At 37.3% G+C, this 17134-nt stretch overlaps 1 protein-coding gene across 8 annotated transcripts in view; it reads left to right on the top strand.

Moving 5' to 3' along the window:
* BBX (bobby sox homolog (Drosophila)) overlaps positions 1–17134 on the top strand; it is a 293824-nt gene that overhangs the window by 255174 nt on the left and 21516 nt on the right. For 7 of the 8 annotated variants that reach the window (XM_014548659.1, XM_014548656.1, XM_014548658.1 and 4 more), the window contains 4 exons: positions 667–1675; positions 2665–2803; positions 6297–6445; positions 16536–16625. In XM_014548659.1, coding sequence (XP_014404145.1) covers positions 667–1675; positions 2665–2803; positions 6297–6445; positions 16536–16625 — 1387 coding nt within the window. The remainder of the gene's footprint in view (positions 1–666; positions 1676–2664; positions 2804–6296; positions 6446–16535; positions 16626–17134) is intronic. The other variant, XM_014548662.1, reaches the window with a different exon arrangement.

Here is a 17134-nt window from a genome sequence, read left to right as displayed (position 1 = left end):
AAGTTTGCCACCAAATAAGTTTAAAAAACAAAACAAAAAACCACCATCACTTAGTTTTCAGGGCTTTGGTAATCTTCAAGTTATCAGCATTATCTTATTTTTAATTGCAAATGGATAAGTAGAAATTGTCGCTATTTTTCTCATTTCCCCAACAAAGAAGAAAAGGCAAAAGTTTGGGGATTTGTTAAGTGTTGCCATAAGTACAATTCTTATTATCATCTCCGTTAGACCTCACAGAATCCTCTGAAACAAACTATTTTTATTTTGCAAAGGCAACAGAGGAGTAAGGAGTGAAATGACTCATTCCAGCTACAAAGTTAGCAAGTAGCAAAACTAAGACTCAAACTCAGGTCTTCCAACTCTGGATCCCATTCTCCTTCTACCAAATCTTGTTTTCTTAAGAAAAGCTTCCAGGAAGCTGGAAAATGAGAATTCAGGTATATGCTTATCTAGAGTTTAATGAATGCATCACAATGCCTAAAATATTTTATTATTTTGAATCATTTAAGTTAGTTTGGCAGAAATAGACTGATTATTGTCAAATTTGAAGTTTGTTTTGAGTATTTTTTAAAGGGGACAATAATTTAAAAGTTCAAGCTAATTTCAAGTATGGAATAATAAGGATTTTTTGTGCCTTGTTCTCCCAATTTTGTTTTAACTGTTCAGATGTGCCTGGCATCAGAGGGGGTGAAAATAGAAGAATCCAAGCTAATAAAAACAAAAGAATCAGATGGCGGAAGAATTAAAGAATTGGAGACAGGGAAGGAAGAAAGAGAGATAAAAATGGAGAAAACAGATGAAGCCAGATTACAGAAGGAAGCAGAATTTGAAAAATCTTTTAAGGAAAATGTAAAAGATTCTAAGGAATTAAGAAATTTTGAGGAGCTGCAAATGGATGATATAATGGCTATAAAAATGGAAGATCCCAAAGAAATTAAAAAGGAAGAATTAGACAAAGATCAAAAGTATAGTCATTTCTCTGATTTTTCTTACTCTGCCAGTAGCAAGATAATAATAAGTGATGTTCCCAGTAGAAAGGATCATATGTGCCATCCTCATGGGATTATGATCATTGAGGATCCCTCAGCATTAAACAAGCCAGAGAAGCTAAAAAAGAAAAAGAAGAAAAGCAAAATGGATCGACACGGAAATGATAAATCCACACCCAAGAAGACTTGCAAAAAGAGGCAGTCCTCAGAGTCTGACATCGAGAGTGTCATATACACCATTGAAGCTGTCGCAAAGGGAGACTGGGGCATTGAGAAACTTGGAGAAACCCCTCGCAAGAAGGCACGTACATCCTCAAGTGGCAAGGGAAACATTTTGGATGCCAAGCCACCAAAGAAAAAAGTGAAATCAAGAGAGAAGAAAATGTCAAAGGAGAAATCCTCAGACATCACCAAAGAGTCAAGACCTCCAGATTTCATAAGTATTTCTGCCAGCAAGAACATTTCTGGTGAGGTGCCAGAGGGTATAAAAGCAGAACCATTGACCCCCACAGAGGATGTGTTACCACCCAGCTTATCAGGACAGGCCAAGCCTGAGGATAGTGAGTGTCACAGAAAAATAGAGACTTGTGGCTCCCGGAAATCCGAGAGGTCTTGCAAAGGTGCTCTTTATAAAACCCTGGTGTCTGAGGGCATGCTCACCTCTCTGAGAGCTAATGTTGACAGAGGTAAGTGACTTCTACAAATCTGAAAAGATTATGAAAGCCTAGCAGAATTTCTTCTTTAGACCTATTGAAAAGAACCACCAGAAAGAACAATATGGTATCAAAATGATATTTTACATTTGTACAGTTCTTAATGGTTTATAGATGGCATACATTTGTCATTTTACATGTTTCCTAGCCCATTGAGAAGAGTGTCTTCAGAATATAAGTGTTTAAAGTAATTCAACCCTTCCTTTCTTTTTTACTGGAATAGGCTCAGTGTTTGGTTTGAAGGATCAGTATTGCATGTCAGGAGCTCTTAGTCTGTTTTCTAACACTGATAGAAAGAATTTCCTGAGTCAAGCGATAGTTTGGCAGAATCTTGACCTGAAGGATCCAGGAGCAAATGACTTAACTAGTCCTCTCCATTAGTTAAAACTATAATTGAAGTGAAGGTTCTTTAAAACATAACAGCATCCAGAAGCCAGTTAATGTATCTACCTTTATTCCATAGTGTTTCATATAAATTCATCTGTTTTAAAATATGGTGTCTGGCTAGGGGATTACCTTTGGCCAAGCTAGATTTCAACTAGAAATGTGTGAATATGAGGTCTAGCAAGCCCTGAATGAAGATCCATGGGAGTACATAGTTCTCCAGGGATGCCATTCCAATAAATCTTGGTGAATGAGAACTAGTAGTGCCCACCAGCAAAGGACTCCCATACTCTCAGGTGATTCTCTAATGGAAAAGTTAGCAGTCGGTGTTCTGCTCTGGAGTCACACAATAGCTGTTGAGTTATGACAAGAAAACTTACCTCAGAGGTTGTAAGTCACTCTTGTGTATGTTCTTTTGTTGAGGGTAGTCCATCATGAATCACTTTGAGTCTCTGAATATTTACTAATACCATCAGGCCCATGATACCAGAGGTCAAGAGGTCACTTTTGAATCAATTAAGTTGATTTCCCTCCCATCCCAATATACCGAGCACATCCTTTCTCTTGAATTTCGTTAGGGAAACGAAGCTCAGGAAAAGGAAACTCCTCCGATCATGAAGGGTGTTGGAATGAAGAAAGCTGGACCTTTAGCCCAAGTGGGACCAGTGGGAGCAAGAAGTTCAAGAAGACAAAGCCGAAGGAAGACTCTCTCCTTGGGTGAGTGTCTGTGAGCATAGTCTGCTACACTACACAGCCCCAAGTGTGGTAGGATTTTCAAGGCAAGCATAAATCTCTGACTGCTTATTCTCAGAGTATTCATTCAGCGCTTAGTAAACACACAAGGGAAACGGATCATGTGTATCCCCTGATTCCTGCTGTTAACACGGTTGTGACAGTGTCATTCACATTTAAAGTCTCAGACATAGGCCTGAGTTTGAATTGGGGTCCACCATGTATTAGTAGTGTGACATTGTAAGTCCATTAATATCACCAGGACACATTTTCCCATCTGAGGTTTACAGTGGATAGTATATAAGTATGTCTACATTTTACATACTGTATGTGCTTTACTTAGTATTTCTAGGCATGTCCATATGTTTGTAAAACTAAAAATGACAGCTGAAAATATAAGGTAAATAAAATTAAGTTTCTACTTCTAATCTTATTTTGTTGAAACCATATTTCTACTGCTGTAAATAAAAATAATAGATTGAATATTCTCTCTGGTACAGAGAATATTCAGTAATTAATTATATATTGAAGTGCTGTGTCAAGCAATAGCATACATCAAGATAAAATGATTAAGAATTATTTCATCTTTATGTTATACCAAAGACTCTAATACCAATCTTAATATAAAGCATTTTGCAAGTTAAGTTATGGTATCCAATACTTTATATTGGCGAGGAAAGCATCTGAATATTCAGTTGTACTGTTTTGCAAAAGCCTTTGAGATTTCTCTTAGTCCAATTTGAAAAGAATACACTGAGCAGAAATAAATACATTTTTATATTTTCCATATTTGTTCATAAATGTGTTTAAAGGTATGCAAATTTTATGCATTGGGAATATTGAATTTGGTTTATTCATAAATATTTGCATTTCTGTTTGTGGAACAACATATTTTTTCCTTGGATGTTACAGTGCTTCAAAGCCTGGTTAATTCTAAGGCTCTAGGTCATCACAAAGAGTGAGAGTGGAAATTATTTCTCATGACGATGATTCCTTAAGATTATTTATATTGACACAATAGATGTATAATTTTATATATTTCCTTTCTAATATTTTTTAAAGTCCAGAATAGTTCAAATTAGTTTTGCTTACATTATGCTTCAACAATGACATGAAATCTTCGTGTTTGTCATTGTCAAATAATATTTTTCAAATGAAGTATTTCCTAAAGTGACACTGAGCATCAGGGCCAGTGCTTTGTAACTCCTGGAATTACCAGTGCTCTGTGTGTCTACTCAGCAAGAGAGGGGCGCTCTCATTGCAAACAGTGAAGTCCTAGGGGACACAGTAGGCTTGCAGGTTCCCCAGCGGAAGGTTCTCTGATGCTTCCGTTAGGTACTGCTGAGGCTCTGAGAGAGATGTTCTCGCCAGTCCTCTTTGAGGAATAAGAAAAGTGCAACAATCTTTTGAAAATCTATCCCTACGAAGAGATTGCTGTGTGGGTTGGTTTTTTTGTTTTGTTTGTTTAAGTCATTTCTAAGGAAGCCACATATAGATTACTGGGAGTATGGTTTTCTACAGGCTTAAATCAACGGTAAACTTCTGATCTTTCCTCCTGTTTCTCTTCTTTAAATAATGGCCTGTCAGAATCAGACTATCTGGGTTTCCCTTGTTAAGAACACACCAACACAGTGCATGAGCAGTGAGAAATGCCACTTCCTGTCAGTCTTATCTGAGATTTCTAAATGAGCATTTTAAACCTTTTTATCTCAGAGAATGTGCTACCTGCTTAGTTAACTGTAGCCAAGAAAAATTCACTCAGTATTGGCAGTTCTAATTTTATAGACTTATCCAAGAAAAACAGAGGTGATTATTCTAGTTGAAAAAAGAAAAAAGAGTCCCAAGAGACCTTAGGGATTATATCTCACGTTTCATATTTTTGTCTTGCTTATTCAGAGTATCTGAAAAATTCACATCTTACAGATAGCTTTCGGATACATCTAATTAGTAACCAGATAGTATCTGATTTTCCATTAGAATAAACATTTTTTTTAACTGAGCATGAAAAGATGATTTTAGTAAGAGAGAAACGTCACCCCCACCCACCACCCTTTGCAGCTTTGATTAGAACTTGGTAGTGCCTTTTTCTGTTGTCAGTTCTGATAGTTATCTGACTGTCTTATCTCTGCTCCCCAGTTCTTGTACATTCCTCCAAAGCTGAGAACAGTTTTAGGTGGACACGGCTCACGTACATCTCATAGGTAGTAGCCTTCTGGTAAGTTGGCTACTCCAAGCTGCTCTCTCCCGAGGACGCCTTCCACTTCCCATCCACCGAGCACAGAGATTCTCCTGCAGCTTCTCCTGTCTGTTTGGGCTGCATCTTAGTTAATAATTCTCACTGTCAGTGAAAGACAGCAGCCAGGCTAGGACCCAGCAGGCATGCTGCCATTGCTGGGGTCGGGAGGCCTTGCAGACAGTCAGAAGCAGCCCAAGGATTTCCCAACTTGGCTGGTGGCCTTTCTGCAGTCATCACGGTGTTAGAGCGGTGCTGCCTTTCCGCCAGTGTGTTCATTGAAAACTGGCTTCGCTTTTCTCACTGCATGTGTTATCCTCATGCCGGTCAACTCTCCAGAATAATTTCCTAATGTTCAAATTATGTGCTTGTGTTTTCTTTGTGTGTATATGGTTTAAAGTACTTGTCAGTAAATATCCTATATAATAAGAGAGGAATATGCTAATTAGTCATTACACCCTGAGACTTAACGACCAAGCATGTCACGACCAGATCACAGATCAGCAGGAGGGTGGGCCAGCGAGGTACGAGTGGGCTGCGGAGAGCTATAGGAGGGGTCAGGGCAGCAAGCTATGAGGGGGGGAGGGGAGAGGGGGGAGATACAGGAGGACGGCATCGACCTACTGGCTACAAGCAGGTGGCAGAGAGCTACAGGATGGGGCAGGGCAGCAAGCAAGTGAGAGGTGGAGAGCTACAGGAGAGGGCAAGGCAACAAGCTATGGAAGGGGGTTGGGGGGAGCTACAGGAGGGCAGCAGGCGGAGAGCTACAGGAGGGTGGCGCATAGATTCATGCACAGGGCTACTAGTTTTAAATAAAAGTCTTACAAAATTAACCAATATACCATATTACCAAAAAGCTTCCTAATATAGGTATATATATATGAATCTTTAGAATGAGATGCTTGTCTGGATGGAATATGCTTTGTATTGAACTTAATGAAAACTCCCCATGCCAATGGAGAGAATGGCAAATTCTCCACTTCAAAAATATTCGATATTTTAAATAATGTTTCAGCTTTTCCAAGATAATATGATAACCTGTCCTGTGAGTTTACCAAGAAAACTGTGTTGCTAAATCTTTTCAAGCTTTTCTGAAAACGTGGTTTTTTTTCCTTGCATAGAATTTATTACCAATTCTCAGGCACCCTGTTTACAAAAGAAATACCTTAAAATACATATTGTACTGTTTTCTGTTTAAATATTGATATCATGTGCCAAGTCATTATATCCCTTCTCTTTTATTAGCTCAGCAAAGCTGGATGAAGAATTTGAAAAAAAATTCAACAGCCTCCCTCAATATAGTCCTGTTACATTTGACCGGAAATGTGTACCTATCCCAAGAAAAAAGAAGAAGACTGGAAGCATGTCCTCAGAACCGACTAAAACCAGCAAAGGTTAGATGTGTGCTCTGCCTTCCTGCATTGTAGTCAGAATCTCCCTGAACCCTCTTCTGAGCTGCTGCAGGTCCCCTTAGATGTAACTGCACCTTGGTTGAGGCGGTAGCGATTATCTTGGTTCCTACCTCCCTTCTTCCCTTCCTACTTCTCCTCAGCCTCTGTTCTTTGGCCTCTCTGCCTATACATTGGCCCTTACAGGTGTGTAGGTTTTTGAAAGTGTTCCTTGTGGTCTTTGACTTTCTGCTCTCCAGCATTCTAATTTGGAAAGGCAGAACTTTTCTTGAGCAAAAAGCTGCTGAGTCTAAGTCTTCTGTTCCCTGTGTTTGCAACAAGTTGGACTGTGAGACTATGAAATCATTCCATTTGCTTAATAAGCAGACTTCATTCTTTACTGGCAGTATGAACCAATGAAAATAAAATTCCCTGTAATACTCTGGTGATATTTTTTATTTGTTTTGTTAAATTTAGAAAAATGCTTTGTTCAGCATGTTTTCAAGACCATCAGATTCTCCCCTATGTATATCAGGGAAGCTTTAAAAATTATCACAACGCGGGTGGATGTCAGCATTCATCAAAGGCAACATTGTAGTTCAAAAGGGGCCTTTGAAGAATGTGGGCGTTCTCAGTGGTCTCAACACCTAGGCCCACTGTTATATTTGGGCAGGGGCTCAGGTTCTGAACATCCTAACCTGCCAGGGATATTCACGCACAAAGGATTGTCGTCCTACCCAAAATGACAGTGTTGCTCAGCTTGAGAAACATGTCTTCTAACATTTTAGAGCTAAAGATTGGTGGGGATCTGAACATCCTAACCTGCTGCCAGGGATATTCACGCACAAAGGATTGTCCTACCCAAAATGACAGTGTTGCTCAGCTTGAGAAACATGTCTTCTAACATTACTTTAGAGCTAAAGATTGGTGGGGAAACGTACCTCTGTTTTTCCACATGGATGTGAGACTTCATTCAGTTAGCTCTCCTGTAAGACCGTGAATGGAGGGATGAAGACCTGGCCTGGCTGGGCCGTGTTGCTTTCAGGATCAGATTCCAAGCAGGGTTTGATGGAAGAGTTCCTGTAATCACCCTGCAGAAGTGGCTGCCTATTGGCTGCTTTTTTCAAATTCAGTTAATTTCCTTCTTTTGTGGATTTCAGATGGATAGATGGTTATGATACGATATATATCTTTATGTAAATCTTACTAAATTTTTGCAATCGTGATAATGATCAAAGATAAATTAAGGAGGCAATACAATTTCATGGTTTTTGAAAGAATTTATAAGGTGTATGTCTAGAGAAGATTATGGTTTCTTCTCTGAAGAAATCTGAACCTCTATCCCTTGGTACCTAAAACCCCTTTGTGTACTGGTATTTATATAACTGAGGAGGATCTCTTTGAGATCTGTATCTTAAAATGGCTCTGAAAGGCTGAAGAAAATTCTCCCTTCATGATTAAAGGCACAGAGGAACATAAAAGAGAGTTTAGCTTAGTTTTCCTCTGTGGTTTATAAAAACAAAGTCTTGTGGATAAAGAACTCAAAAAGAAATGTTGCATCACCAAGTTTGCTCTTCTGGGAAAATAAAATAGGGATGTATCACGATATTCCAAGATAGGTAGGAAAGAAATCAAGTAGCCTTGTTGACAGGTAAGCAACTGAGCACTGTAATGATAGATTGTCAATGCAACGACAGTCTTTGTGCTCTAGAGATTTAGGAATAGGCACAGTAGTCCATGAGTCCAAAGATGCCAGGTATCTTGAGCTCCCATAATTCTTGGATCTAAAGTCGCTGATAAATAAATATCTTACAAGCGGATAAAGTGGAACTTAATTGATTGATGTGCAGGATGAACTCTCTTCCTCTGCTTGTTGTGGTTTGAGACATTAATTTTAGAACTCTGAAGATGGCCGATTACCTATCAGGAAATGTAACAATAGATTTATTTTTCCCTGAAGTTAAGATCTGTTTTCTTGCAACCTTCTCTTTCTTGTCTGTTGTGTGTTTTTTCTCTCCCAACTAAGATTAACAGTATTTCTTTTTATGTGAAATAGCTTTTTAGAGGTTTGGATTATACTTCATACAACATCATTTTTTAACTCTTCTATTAAACCACAAAGTCACTGGTCTTACACAGAATATTAGTAATTATGTAGCTGGGAAGTCTTTTAAGATTTTGCTCTGCATAACAACTCATGGAGAAAAAATGCAATTATAATAAAGCAGAAATTAAATAATTGATTCTCTGTTTTATTATGGTATTTGTGACTGATTAAAATTTGGCATTAGCAGCACCAATGTACTATCTACAACTTATTAATGAAATTATCATACCAGCTGTGCTGTAATTGCCTGATCTTTAGAGGAGAGAAGAGATTGTTTTCTTAAACTCTAGATCCTTTGCACCTTTTCTTAATGAATCCTCAAAGCAGAAACTTGGGTATGAGGTCATTAGTGCATGAGTAAGAGCATGTCTTCATAGGAAACCTCATTCTTCCAACAATTCACCATTTGTCTATATTTTATTTTCCCTACATTTGTTATCACTTAACATTCATTATATTTTTCTTTCTGCCTCATAGTAGGTACTTATTTAGCTACTCCAGGTTATAGGAATTGTGTAGAATTTTTCTGAAACGTAATTTCTAGAGGAAATGATTGTGGGTACATTTATACAGTTATACAACTCAGAATCATAGTACCTGCTTGGGTCTGCACTTCTGTTTTCCCAGTGTCTCCTTGTTTATATCTGTATATCCAAGTAGTCTCTTCCCTTTTCTCACTGTCCCCTCCACTCTCTCTGCGCTGTCACTTATGTCTGTATAATAGGTCTTATCAGAAACTCTAAAACAAAAAAAGAATGAAAATAGCGAAATGTCACCTTCTCCAGCAGGGCTCAGGGTATGTTATACTAGGCAGAGCACAGTGACTTAGGAATAGAATTTCCTTTTGCTTCTAAGAGCAAATTATAATCTGCCTGGCTTGGTGCGGTTCAGCTGAAGCAGCCCATTCCTGCATGTTTTCTGGTTTCTGTCTCATAGTCACGTGTATATATACTAATGAAAGCTTTAAATTATAAGTCTAAATTTAATTGTAACCTCTCAAAGGATTTCTTTTGACACATTATTTTAAGTATACTGTTAATGTATGAAGCACTTTTTACAGAAGTGTCAGAAGTCAAGAGTGCTCTGCAAAATAAGTAATTTTCAAATGACATAGGGTCATGGAGAAAAAGTTAATTGAGTTCAATTTAGAGTGTTTAAATCATGGCCCAGTGTGACCCTTGACTTCACTTTCCTTCTTTTATCTCTTCTGTCTTCTCACATACTGTTTCTTAGCTCATCAGACATACTGTTGGTCTTTCTCATGTTTTTCCAATTCACACTTGTGGATTGGAATTTCAAGTGGTTAAGCATTTGAGATTTTAATATAAGGAGCAGATTTATAAAAATTAAAGGTTGAGGATAGAATCCCCTGTTTGGAAAGGAGCCACCCTGAGGATACTGTCAGGGTTAAAGAACTCAGACCTGTTTTAGCCAGGCCAGCCTTTCCTACCAGCAAGTTACAGCTTCCAGGTTGGGCAGAACTCTGTATTTTGTCCTATAACTGTTTCAGAGTCTTCATTGCCACCAAATATTTTCAGGAACATGGTGACAGCACATTTGCAGGTATCGACGATATACCTAATATAATCCTGAGTTTCTTAACAGGGCAGGGGTAGTCTAGCCCAATGAGGTGGTTCAGTTCCACTCGATGAATTCTAACTCGATTATGGCTGCTTTACTCAAACTTATTCAAGTCTACAGATCCATGTGACCAATAGCTGGGGGCACTTTGCTATAAATTATCACAAATTATTGTTTCATAGGTTATTCATTGCTTAAGTGTTCATTACAAAAACGACAACCTAGTTTTAGAATTAAAAATCTGCTCTTTTTATAGCTTGAAAACATGAAACTAGAACCTGGGCAGAAGTCACCACCCTTTGAGTTTGGCCTAAAATTTGTTTCCTGTGACAGAGAGTAAGGTTCACTTAATTCACCTCACCTGCTGACCTTGAAGAAGGATCACACCAGGCTAGTTCTGAGCTGGCTCTTGTGTCACTACAGTGTCTCACCCCCAAAATGTCTCTTTTTCAGCAAACCATGAACAACATTAATGTCTGGGAAGGTTATTATTGTCAGTGTCTCTATGGCACCCTCTTATCCTCTCAGATTCTTTGTGTCTGCTATTTTCTACCCAGCTGTGAAGTTGGCATGCAAAGGAGAGATTGATACCTTCAAATACAGGCCATCCCGCCCAAAAGTTTGAATAGAGTCCTAAGCTAGTTTACATGCCAGCAAAAAGTGACTTTGTCATCAGGATGTGAAGGCTGATGCAAAAACTCTCTTAAGAAATGTGGTAGGCAGATGCAAGAAAAAAGGGTCCTCGTGCTTTCTGTCTGTCTGATTGTGGCAGCCAAGATTGAATGGGGGAATACAGTGAAAAAAAAAAAAAAGAAATGTGGTAGGAAGAGGAGGGACAGAGATGGGAGGGAAACTTGAGGGGGTGATTTAGTGAATGACAGTTGCTGATTCTTTGTTTTCTGAATAATTCCTTCAAAAGTCTTTTCTCCGCTTTTCATTTCCTACCCTCATTTTCCTGCATGGAGTCTCAACGTTAATAATTAAAGGGAGAAATAGTGGTAAATTTCTGTGTATTTGCTGTTTGTTACAAAGTTTGACTTTATCTTCTTGAGGCAAAATATCAAACATATGTACCATACTGGTGGGCAGAAATCAAGTTGTTCATTTCTTGACTCTAACATTGCTGCTTTCTAATTACTTATTCAAGTTTGTGACTTTCTTTTTTTAACTGAAGTTGTCCTTTACTTAGATTTGTTTTATAGCTATGGTCTGGGATGGCTAAGAGCAAGGAAGTTTAAAAATAAAAGTTTACAGTGGCTCATCTGTGTGCCGCACCACTCCGGTTGTAGTTTTTCCATGTTAAAATTGACAAGCTCCATCTTTAGCTTTGTCCTTAAATTGTACTTTTTAGATTTCTCTGAGTAAGGCTGGATCTGAAAATATGTATCCTTTTCTTCTTTATCGTAACCCATTCCATAGGTCACATCAGTTTCTTTTGTGAATCACTGTCTTATCCCATTATCCTCACACAAATGCACACTGATGAATATAGAAATCATTCTCCCTGTGAGCCAATTCCTTATCATTGTTAAATTATCTTCCTGCAGGTAAATCACTAGGATCCTTATAGTCTTAAGAAGTCTCAGAATGGTTTTTCTTCTTTTTTCTACTTCTGTTTGCTATGATTACCCATGTATCTATTATTCAGGTACACTAACCTAAAGTCTCTTGGTTGTATAAAATACATATGAGGCGGTGACTGTAAATGGACTATCGAGAATATCTGTACTAATTAGTGCAGTGTGTACACATGATATATTTTCTTTGTATTTGTTAAATTTATTTATTTTTCTATTCCTGGGAAACAAAAACCAATAAGAGGAAAATTTTGGTTTCTATTTTAAACCACCATCAGCCAATTCAGAAGTATTTGCTAATTGGTTATTTAGAAGGATGGCTTAGAAGGATGGTTTGGTGTAGTCATCAAAAAGCACCTGCACAACTTTATGTTATTAGTAATAATAGCAACAACTGTCATGTCTTCAATTCTTACTTTGTGCCAAGCAGTGACTTAAGAGCTTTATTTATTCATTGATGTAACAAATATAATTGAGAATGAGTTGTGTGCTAAGCGCCATTCTAGGCATATATCTGTAGAATATATTTGTGATAGAAAACAAAGGACCCTCCTGCCATGGATGTTACATTATGGTGTAGTTACCAGGCAATAAACGAGCCTAAACAATAAGCAAAGTATATGACATATTAGAAGGTTAGAAGTGCTATGAAAAAAAGAATAGGTTTGATATAACAACTAGGCAAATGATCAACAAGGAAGGAAAATAATTCTATATTCCAGTTCTCTCTGTGTATATAGAACACTTCACCCAACAATAGCAGAATATACATTCTTCTCAATGGAACTGCCTCTAGAATGCAACATATACTGGGCCATAAAACAAACACATTTTTATTAAAAGGATTAAAATAATTCAAATCATGCCTCTGATCATAGTGGAATGGAATTAAAATTCAACAGCAAGGAAAAAATGTGGAAACTCACAAATATGTGGAAATTAAACAACTCTAAATAACCAATAAGTTAATTACCAAAGAAGAAACTAAGAAATTAATAGGGAAATCAGAAACATTGACATGAATAAAAAGGAAAACAACATACCAAAACTTATGGGATACTGTTAAAGCAGCGGTTCTCAACTTGTAGGTCGAGAACCCTTTGGGGGTCAAACGACCCTTTCACAGGGGGCGCCTAAGACCATCGGAAAACACATATATAATTACATATTGCTTTTGTGATTAATCACTATGCTTTAATTATGTTCAATTTGTAGCAATGAAAATACATCCTGCATATCAGATATTTACATTACGATTCATAACAGTAGCAAAATTATAGTTATGAAGTAGCAACGAAAATAATTTTGTGGTTGGGGGTCACCACAACATGAGGAACTGTATTAAAGGGTCGCGCATTAGGAAGGTTGAGAACCACTGCTGTTAAAGTAATGCTTAGAGATAAGTTTATAGCTATAAATGCATATATTAAGAAAGATTTCAAATCAATAACCTAATCTACCTTGAGACAATATAAAAAGAAGAGCAAACTAAACCTAAAAGAAGAAGATGAATGGAAATAATAAAGATAAGAGAGGAAATTAATGAGTGGAGTTAATTAAAGAAAAGAACCAATGGAACCAATAGCTGGTTCTTTAGAAAGAACAACGAATTTGAGAATCATTTAGCTAGACTGACCAAGAAAAAAAGAGAAAACTCAAAGGAATACTGTGAACAATTATATGCCAATAAATTAGATAATTTACATGAAATGGATAATTTCTAGGGAGACACGAACTACTGAAACTGACTTAAGAAAAAAAAGGCAATATGAATAAACCTATAACTAATAAAGAGATTGAATTTAGTAATCAAAAAACTATCCAGAAAAAAAAAAAAAGCCCAGGCCAGGATGGTTTTACCAGTGAACTCTACCAAACATTTAAAGAAGAACCAATACCAATTTTTCACAAACTTGTTCAAAAATTAGAAGAGGAGGGAACACTTCTCAACTCATTCTGTGATGCCAATGTTACCCTACTGTCAAAAGTAAACATCACAAGAAAGAACTGCAGACTGGTATCTCTAACAGATATGGACACAAAAATCTTTAACAAAAAAACTAGCACACCAAAAACTAGCATATATTAAGAAGAATTATAACCATGGCTAACTGGGATTTTACCCCAGCAATGCAGGGTTGGTTTAACATTCAGAATTCAATTAATTTACCACATCCATAGAACAACAACATCAAATATTTTTTAAAAGCACATGATCATCTCAGTAGATGTAAAAAAAATATTTGACAAAATCCAATACCTTTTCACAACAACGCTCATCAGACTCAGTGTAACGAGCTTTGTCAGCCTGATAAAGGGCATTCTACAAAACCCCACAGCTAACATCAAGCCTGTCCATTCTCACTACTTCTATTCAACATTGTAATAAAAGTTCTAGCCAAGACAACTAGGCAAGAAAAAGAATAAAAGGCATCCAGATTATGGAAAGGAAGAAGTAAAACTATCTGTTTGCAGATGACATAAACTTTTATATAGAAAACGTAAGGACTCCACTCGAAAACTTAGATTCCACTAATAAATGAGTTCAGCAGGGTTATGGGATGCAAGATCATTATACAAAAACCATGTGTATTCTTAATCACTTGCAATGAACAATCCCAAAATGAACTTAGGGAAAACAATTCCATTTACAATAGTACAAAAAAGAATAAAGTACTTAGACATGCAACATATTGAAAGCTACAAAACATTGTGTAAAGAAAGATGATCAAATGGAAGAACATCCCAGGTTCATGGATTAGAAGACTTAATATTGTTAAGATGGAAACATTCTCTCAAATTGACCTACAGATTTAGCCCAGTCCCTCTTAGGATCCTAGTTTACTTCTTTTGTAGATACTGACAAGTGATCCTAAAGTTAATTTGGAATTTCAAGGGGTTCAGAATAGCCAGGAAAATCTTCTCAATTTCACAACTGGCTATAAAGAAAGGAAGTAAGACAGTATGGTAGATAGACATATAGGTCAATGGAATAGAATTGAGGGTCTAGAAATAAACCTATATATCATTGGTCAACAGATCTTCCACTAGGATGCCATGCCTGTTCAATGGAAAAAGAGTAGTCTTTTCAAAAAATAGTGCTGGGGCAACTAGATATCCACATTCCAAAGAATGAAATTGGGCCCTTATTCACTTCACACAATATATAAAAACTAATTCAAAATGGATCTAAGACCTAAACATATGAGCTAAATCTATAAATCTTTTCAAAGGAAACATAGGGGTCAATCTTAGTGATCTCAGATTTGTCAATGGATCCTTTGCTATGATACGAAAAACTCAAGCAACAAAAGACAAAAATAGATAATTTGATTGTATCAGAATTTAGAATTTGTGCCTCAAAGGACACTAGTAATAAAGTGAGAAAACATTCCACAGAGCATATGAAAAACGCACACAACTCAAGAAGACAGTTAATTTAAAAATGGGCAAGCTATTTGAATAGCTGTTTCCCTACAGAAGGTATACACATGCCAGTAAGCACATGAAAAAATGCTTAACGTCATTAGTTGTCAGGAAAATGCGAATCAAAACCACAGTGAGCGAGATACCACTTCACATCCTTGAGATGGATTTAATAATGAAAAAGACAAGTGTTAGTGGAGTGTAATAAGTGTAAATGAGGCTGTGAGACAGTCTGACAGTTCCTCAAAAGGTTAAACATACAGTTACACCATAACCTAGCAGCTCCACTCCTAGGTTTATGTCCAAAAGAAATGAACACAAAAGCTTGTATATGAATGTTCATATATTTAGAGAGAAAGTAGATTAGTGATTGCTTAGGGATAGAGGGAATGCAGTTATAGGGAGGGGTGATAGCTAAGGGATATGGGATTTATTTTTGAGGTGATAAAAATATTCCAGAATGATGATGGTTGCAAATATCTGTGAATATAAAAACCACTGAATTGTACATTTAAGACAGGAGCCTAGTTTGCCTCTGTAAGGCAAAGCGTGTGGTTGCAGGTGCTGTTAGGTGGATAGGTGCCGCAGGGGCAGTTTATAGAGCTTCCGAACTTTTTTAAATCCTCACATCAAGCCTGTGAATGAGACACTATTATTATTACCATTTGAAGACGAGGAAGCAGACTTATTTAAACGATGAAGTCAATTTCACAATAGGAATATCACAGTATAGAAATAACCTACTTTGGGCAGGTCAGTGCTCTTGTTGGCATTTCTGAATGGTGATTAAAAAATGGCCTTCTATTTTTTCTATCTGAGAAAACTAAGCTACAATCTGAGGCTTCTCTCTGCACCAGAAAAAAGATTTTTTGGCAAATAAATCTTTCTGTTTTCAAATCACTTTTTTTCTTCCTAGAATATCCTCAGAAGAGGCGCTAGAAAGTTATGTAATGCTATCAGGCCAACCGTTGTCTTGAAAGTGTTGTCCTTGTGAAAATCAGTTTCTTAGGAGAGATGAATGCCCGTGCAGTCCTTTTCTTCGCAGTATTTGGGAATCGAAAGTAAAATCTTTTCTTTGTTACAGATGGCAGCTACTCTGCTGTTATTAGTTGTGGCCTGTCTCTAGTCACGAAATCTCTTTATTTCTGCTGAGAGAGTCTTAGCCCTAATGGAGGCTTCTGCCCAATACATTTGAAGGAAAACCTCACTGGGTTTTATAGTGCTCAGCCCCCTAAAAAAGGAGGCTGAGCACTAGTTAAATGAGTAACAACTCAAGGCGACATTTCTTATGACTCAATTCGCTTATTTCACACGTGGGAGGAGGGTGTAATTATTTAGAAACACACAGCATTGTTTTATGGAACATTGTGAATTTAAAATATATTTATATTAATATTGTCTATAGGTTCTTTCCAGTCTCAGAAAAAGAACTTATTCCACAAAATTGTCAGCAAATATAAGCACAAAAAGGAGAAGCCTAATGTTCCAGAAAAAGGTATTGGTGCCTTCCATCCTCCATTAAGGTGTCTTGGCCACCTCCATTGCGAATTCATCTTTGAGCATTGCTTCGCGCACTGGCTTCGCCTTGGCCTCCCCTTGGCTTGCTTCACTGTCATCAGCTCCTGATGCAGGCATATTCATTATCTCTAGATTCTGCAGCTAATTGCAAAGAGAGCTCCTTCACTTGGATTTCTACTCAAATCCCGTATTTGTCTCTATTTTCAGAGTTCCATATGAAACCTAAAATTGCTTTTTCTCATCTATATTTTGGTGCATTTTGTAATTTAGTTTTCTTGAACCCTTATCCACTTTTTTTTTTTTTTGACTACTCTCTTTTTTCTCATGTTCAGCAGCCTTCATACCAGGACCACATTTTCCTCCTGAAACCGTACTAGTTTCATGTGAAAGTCCATGATCTCTTTATTTTCTCTGACACTTAAGGATTCTTGTCGAGGAGGATTTCACTCCTAAGTCATAACCTCCTCCCCCCCCCCACCCTCAACC

The sequence above is a fragment of the Myotis brandtii genome, unplaced genomic scaffold, assembly GCF_000412655.1.
Source record: "Myotis brandtii unplaced genomic scaffold, ASM41265v1 scaffold519, whole genome shotgun sequence".
Lineage (NCBI taxonomy): Eukaryota > Metazoa > Chordata > Mammalia > Chiroptera > Vespertilionidae > Myotis > Myotis brandtii.
This window is presented reverse-complemented; position numbering and strand designations above follow the sequence as displayed.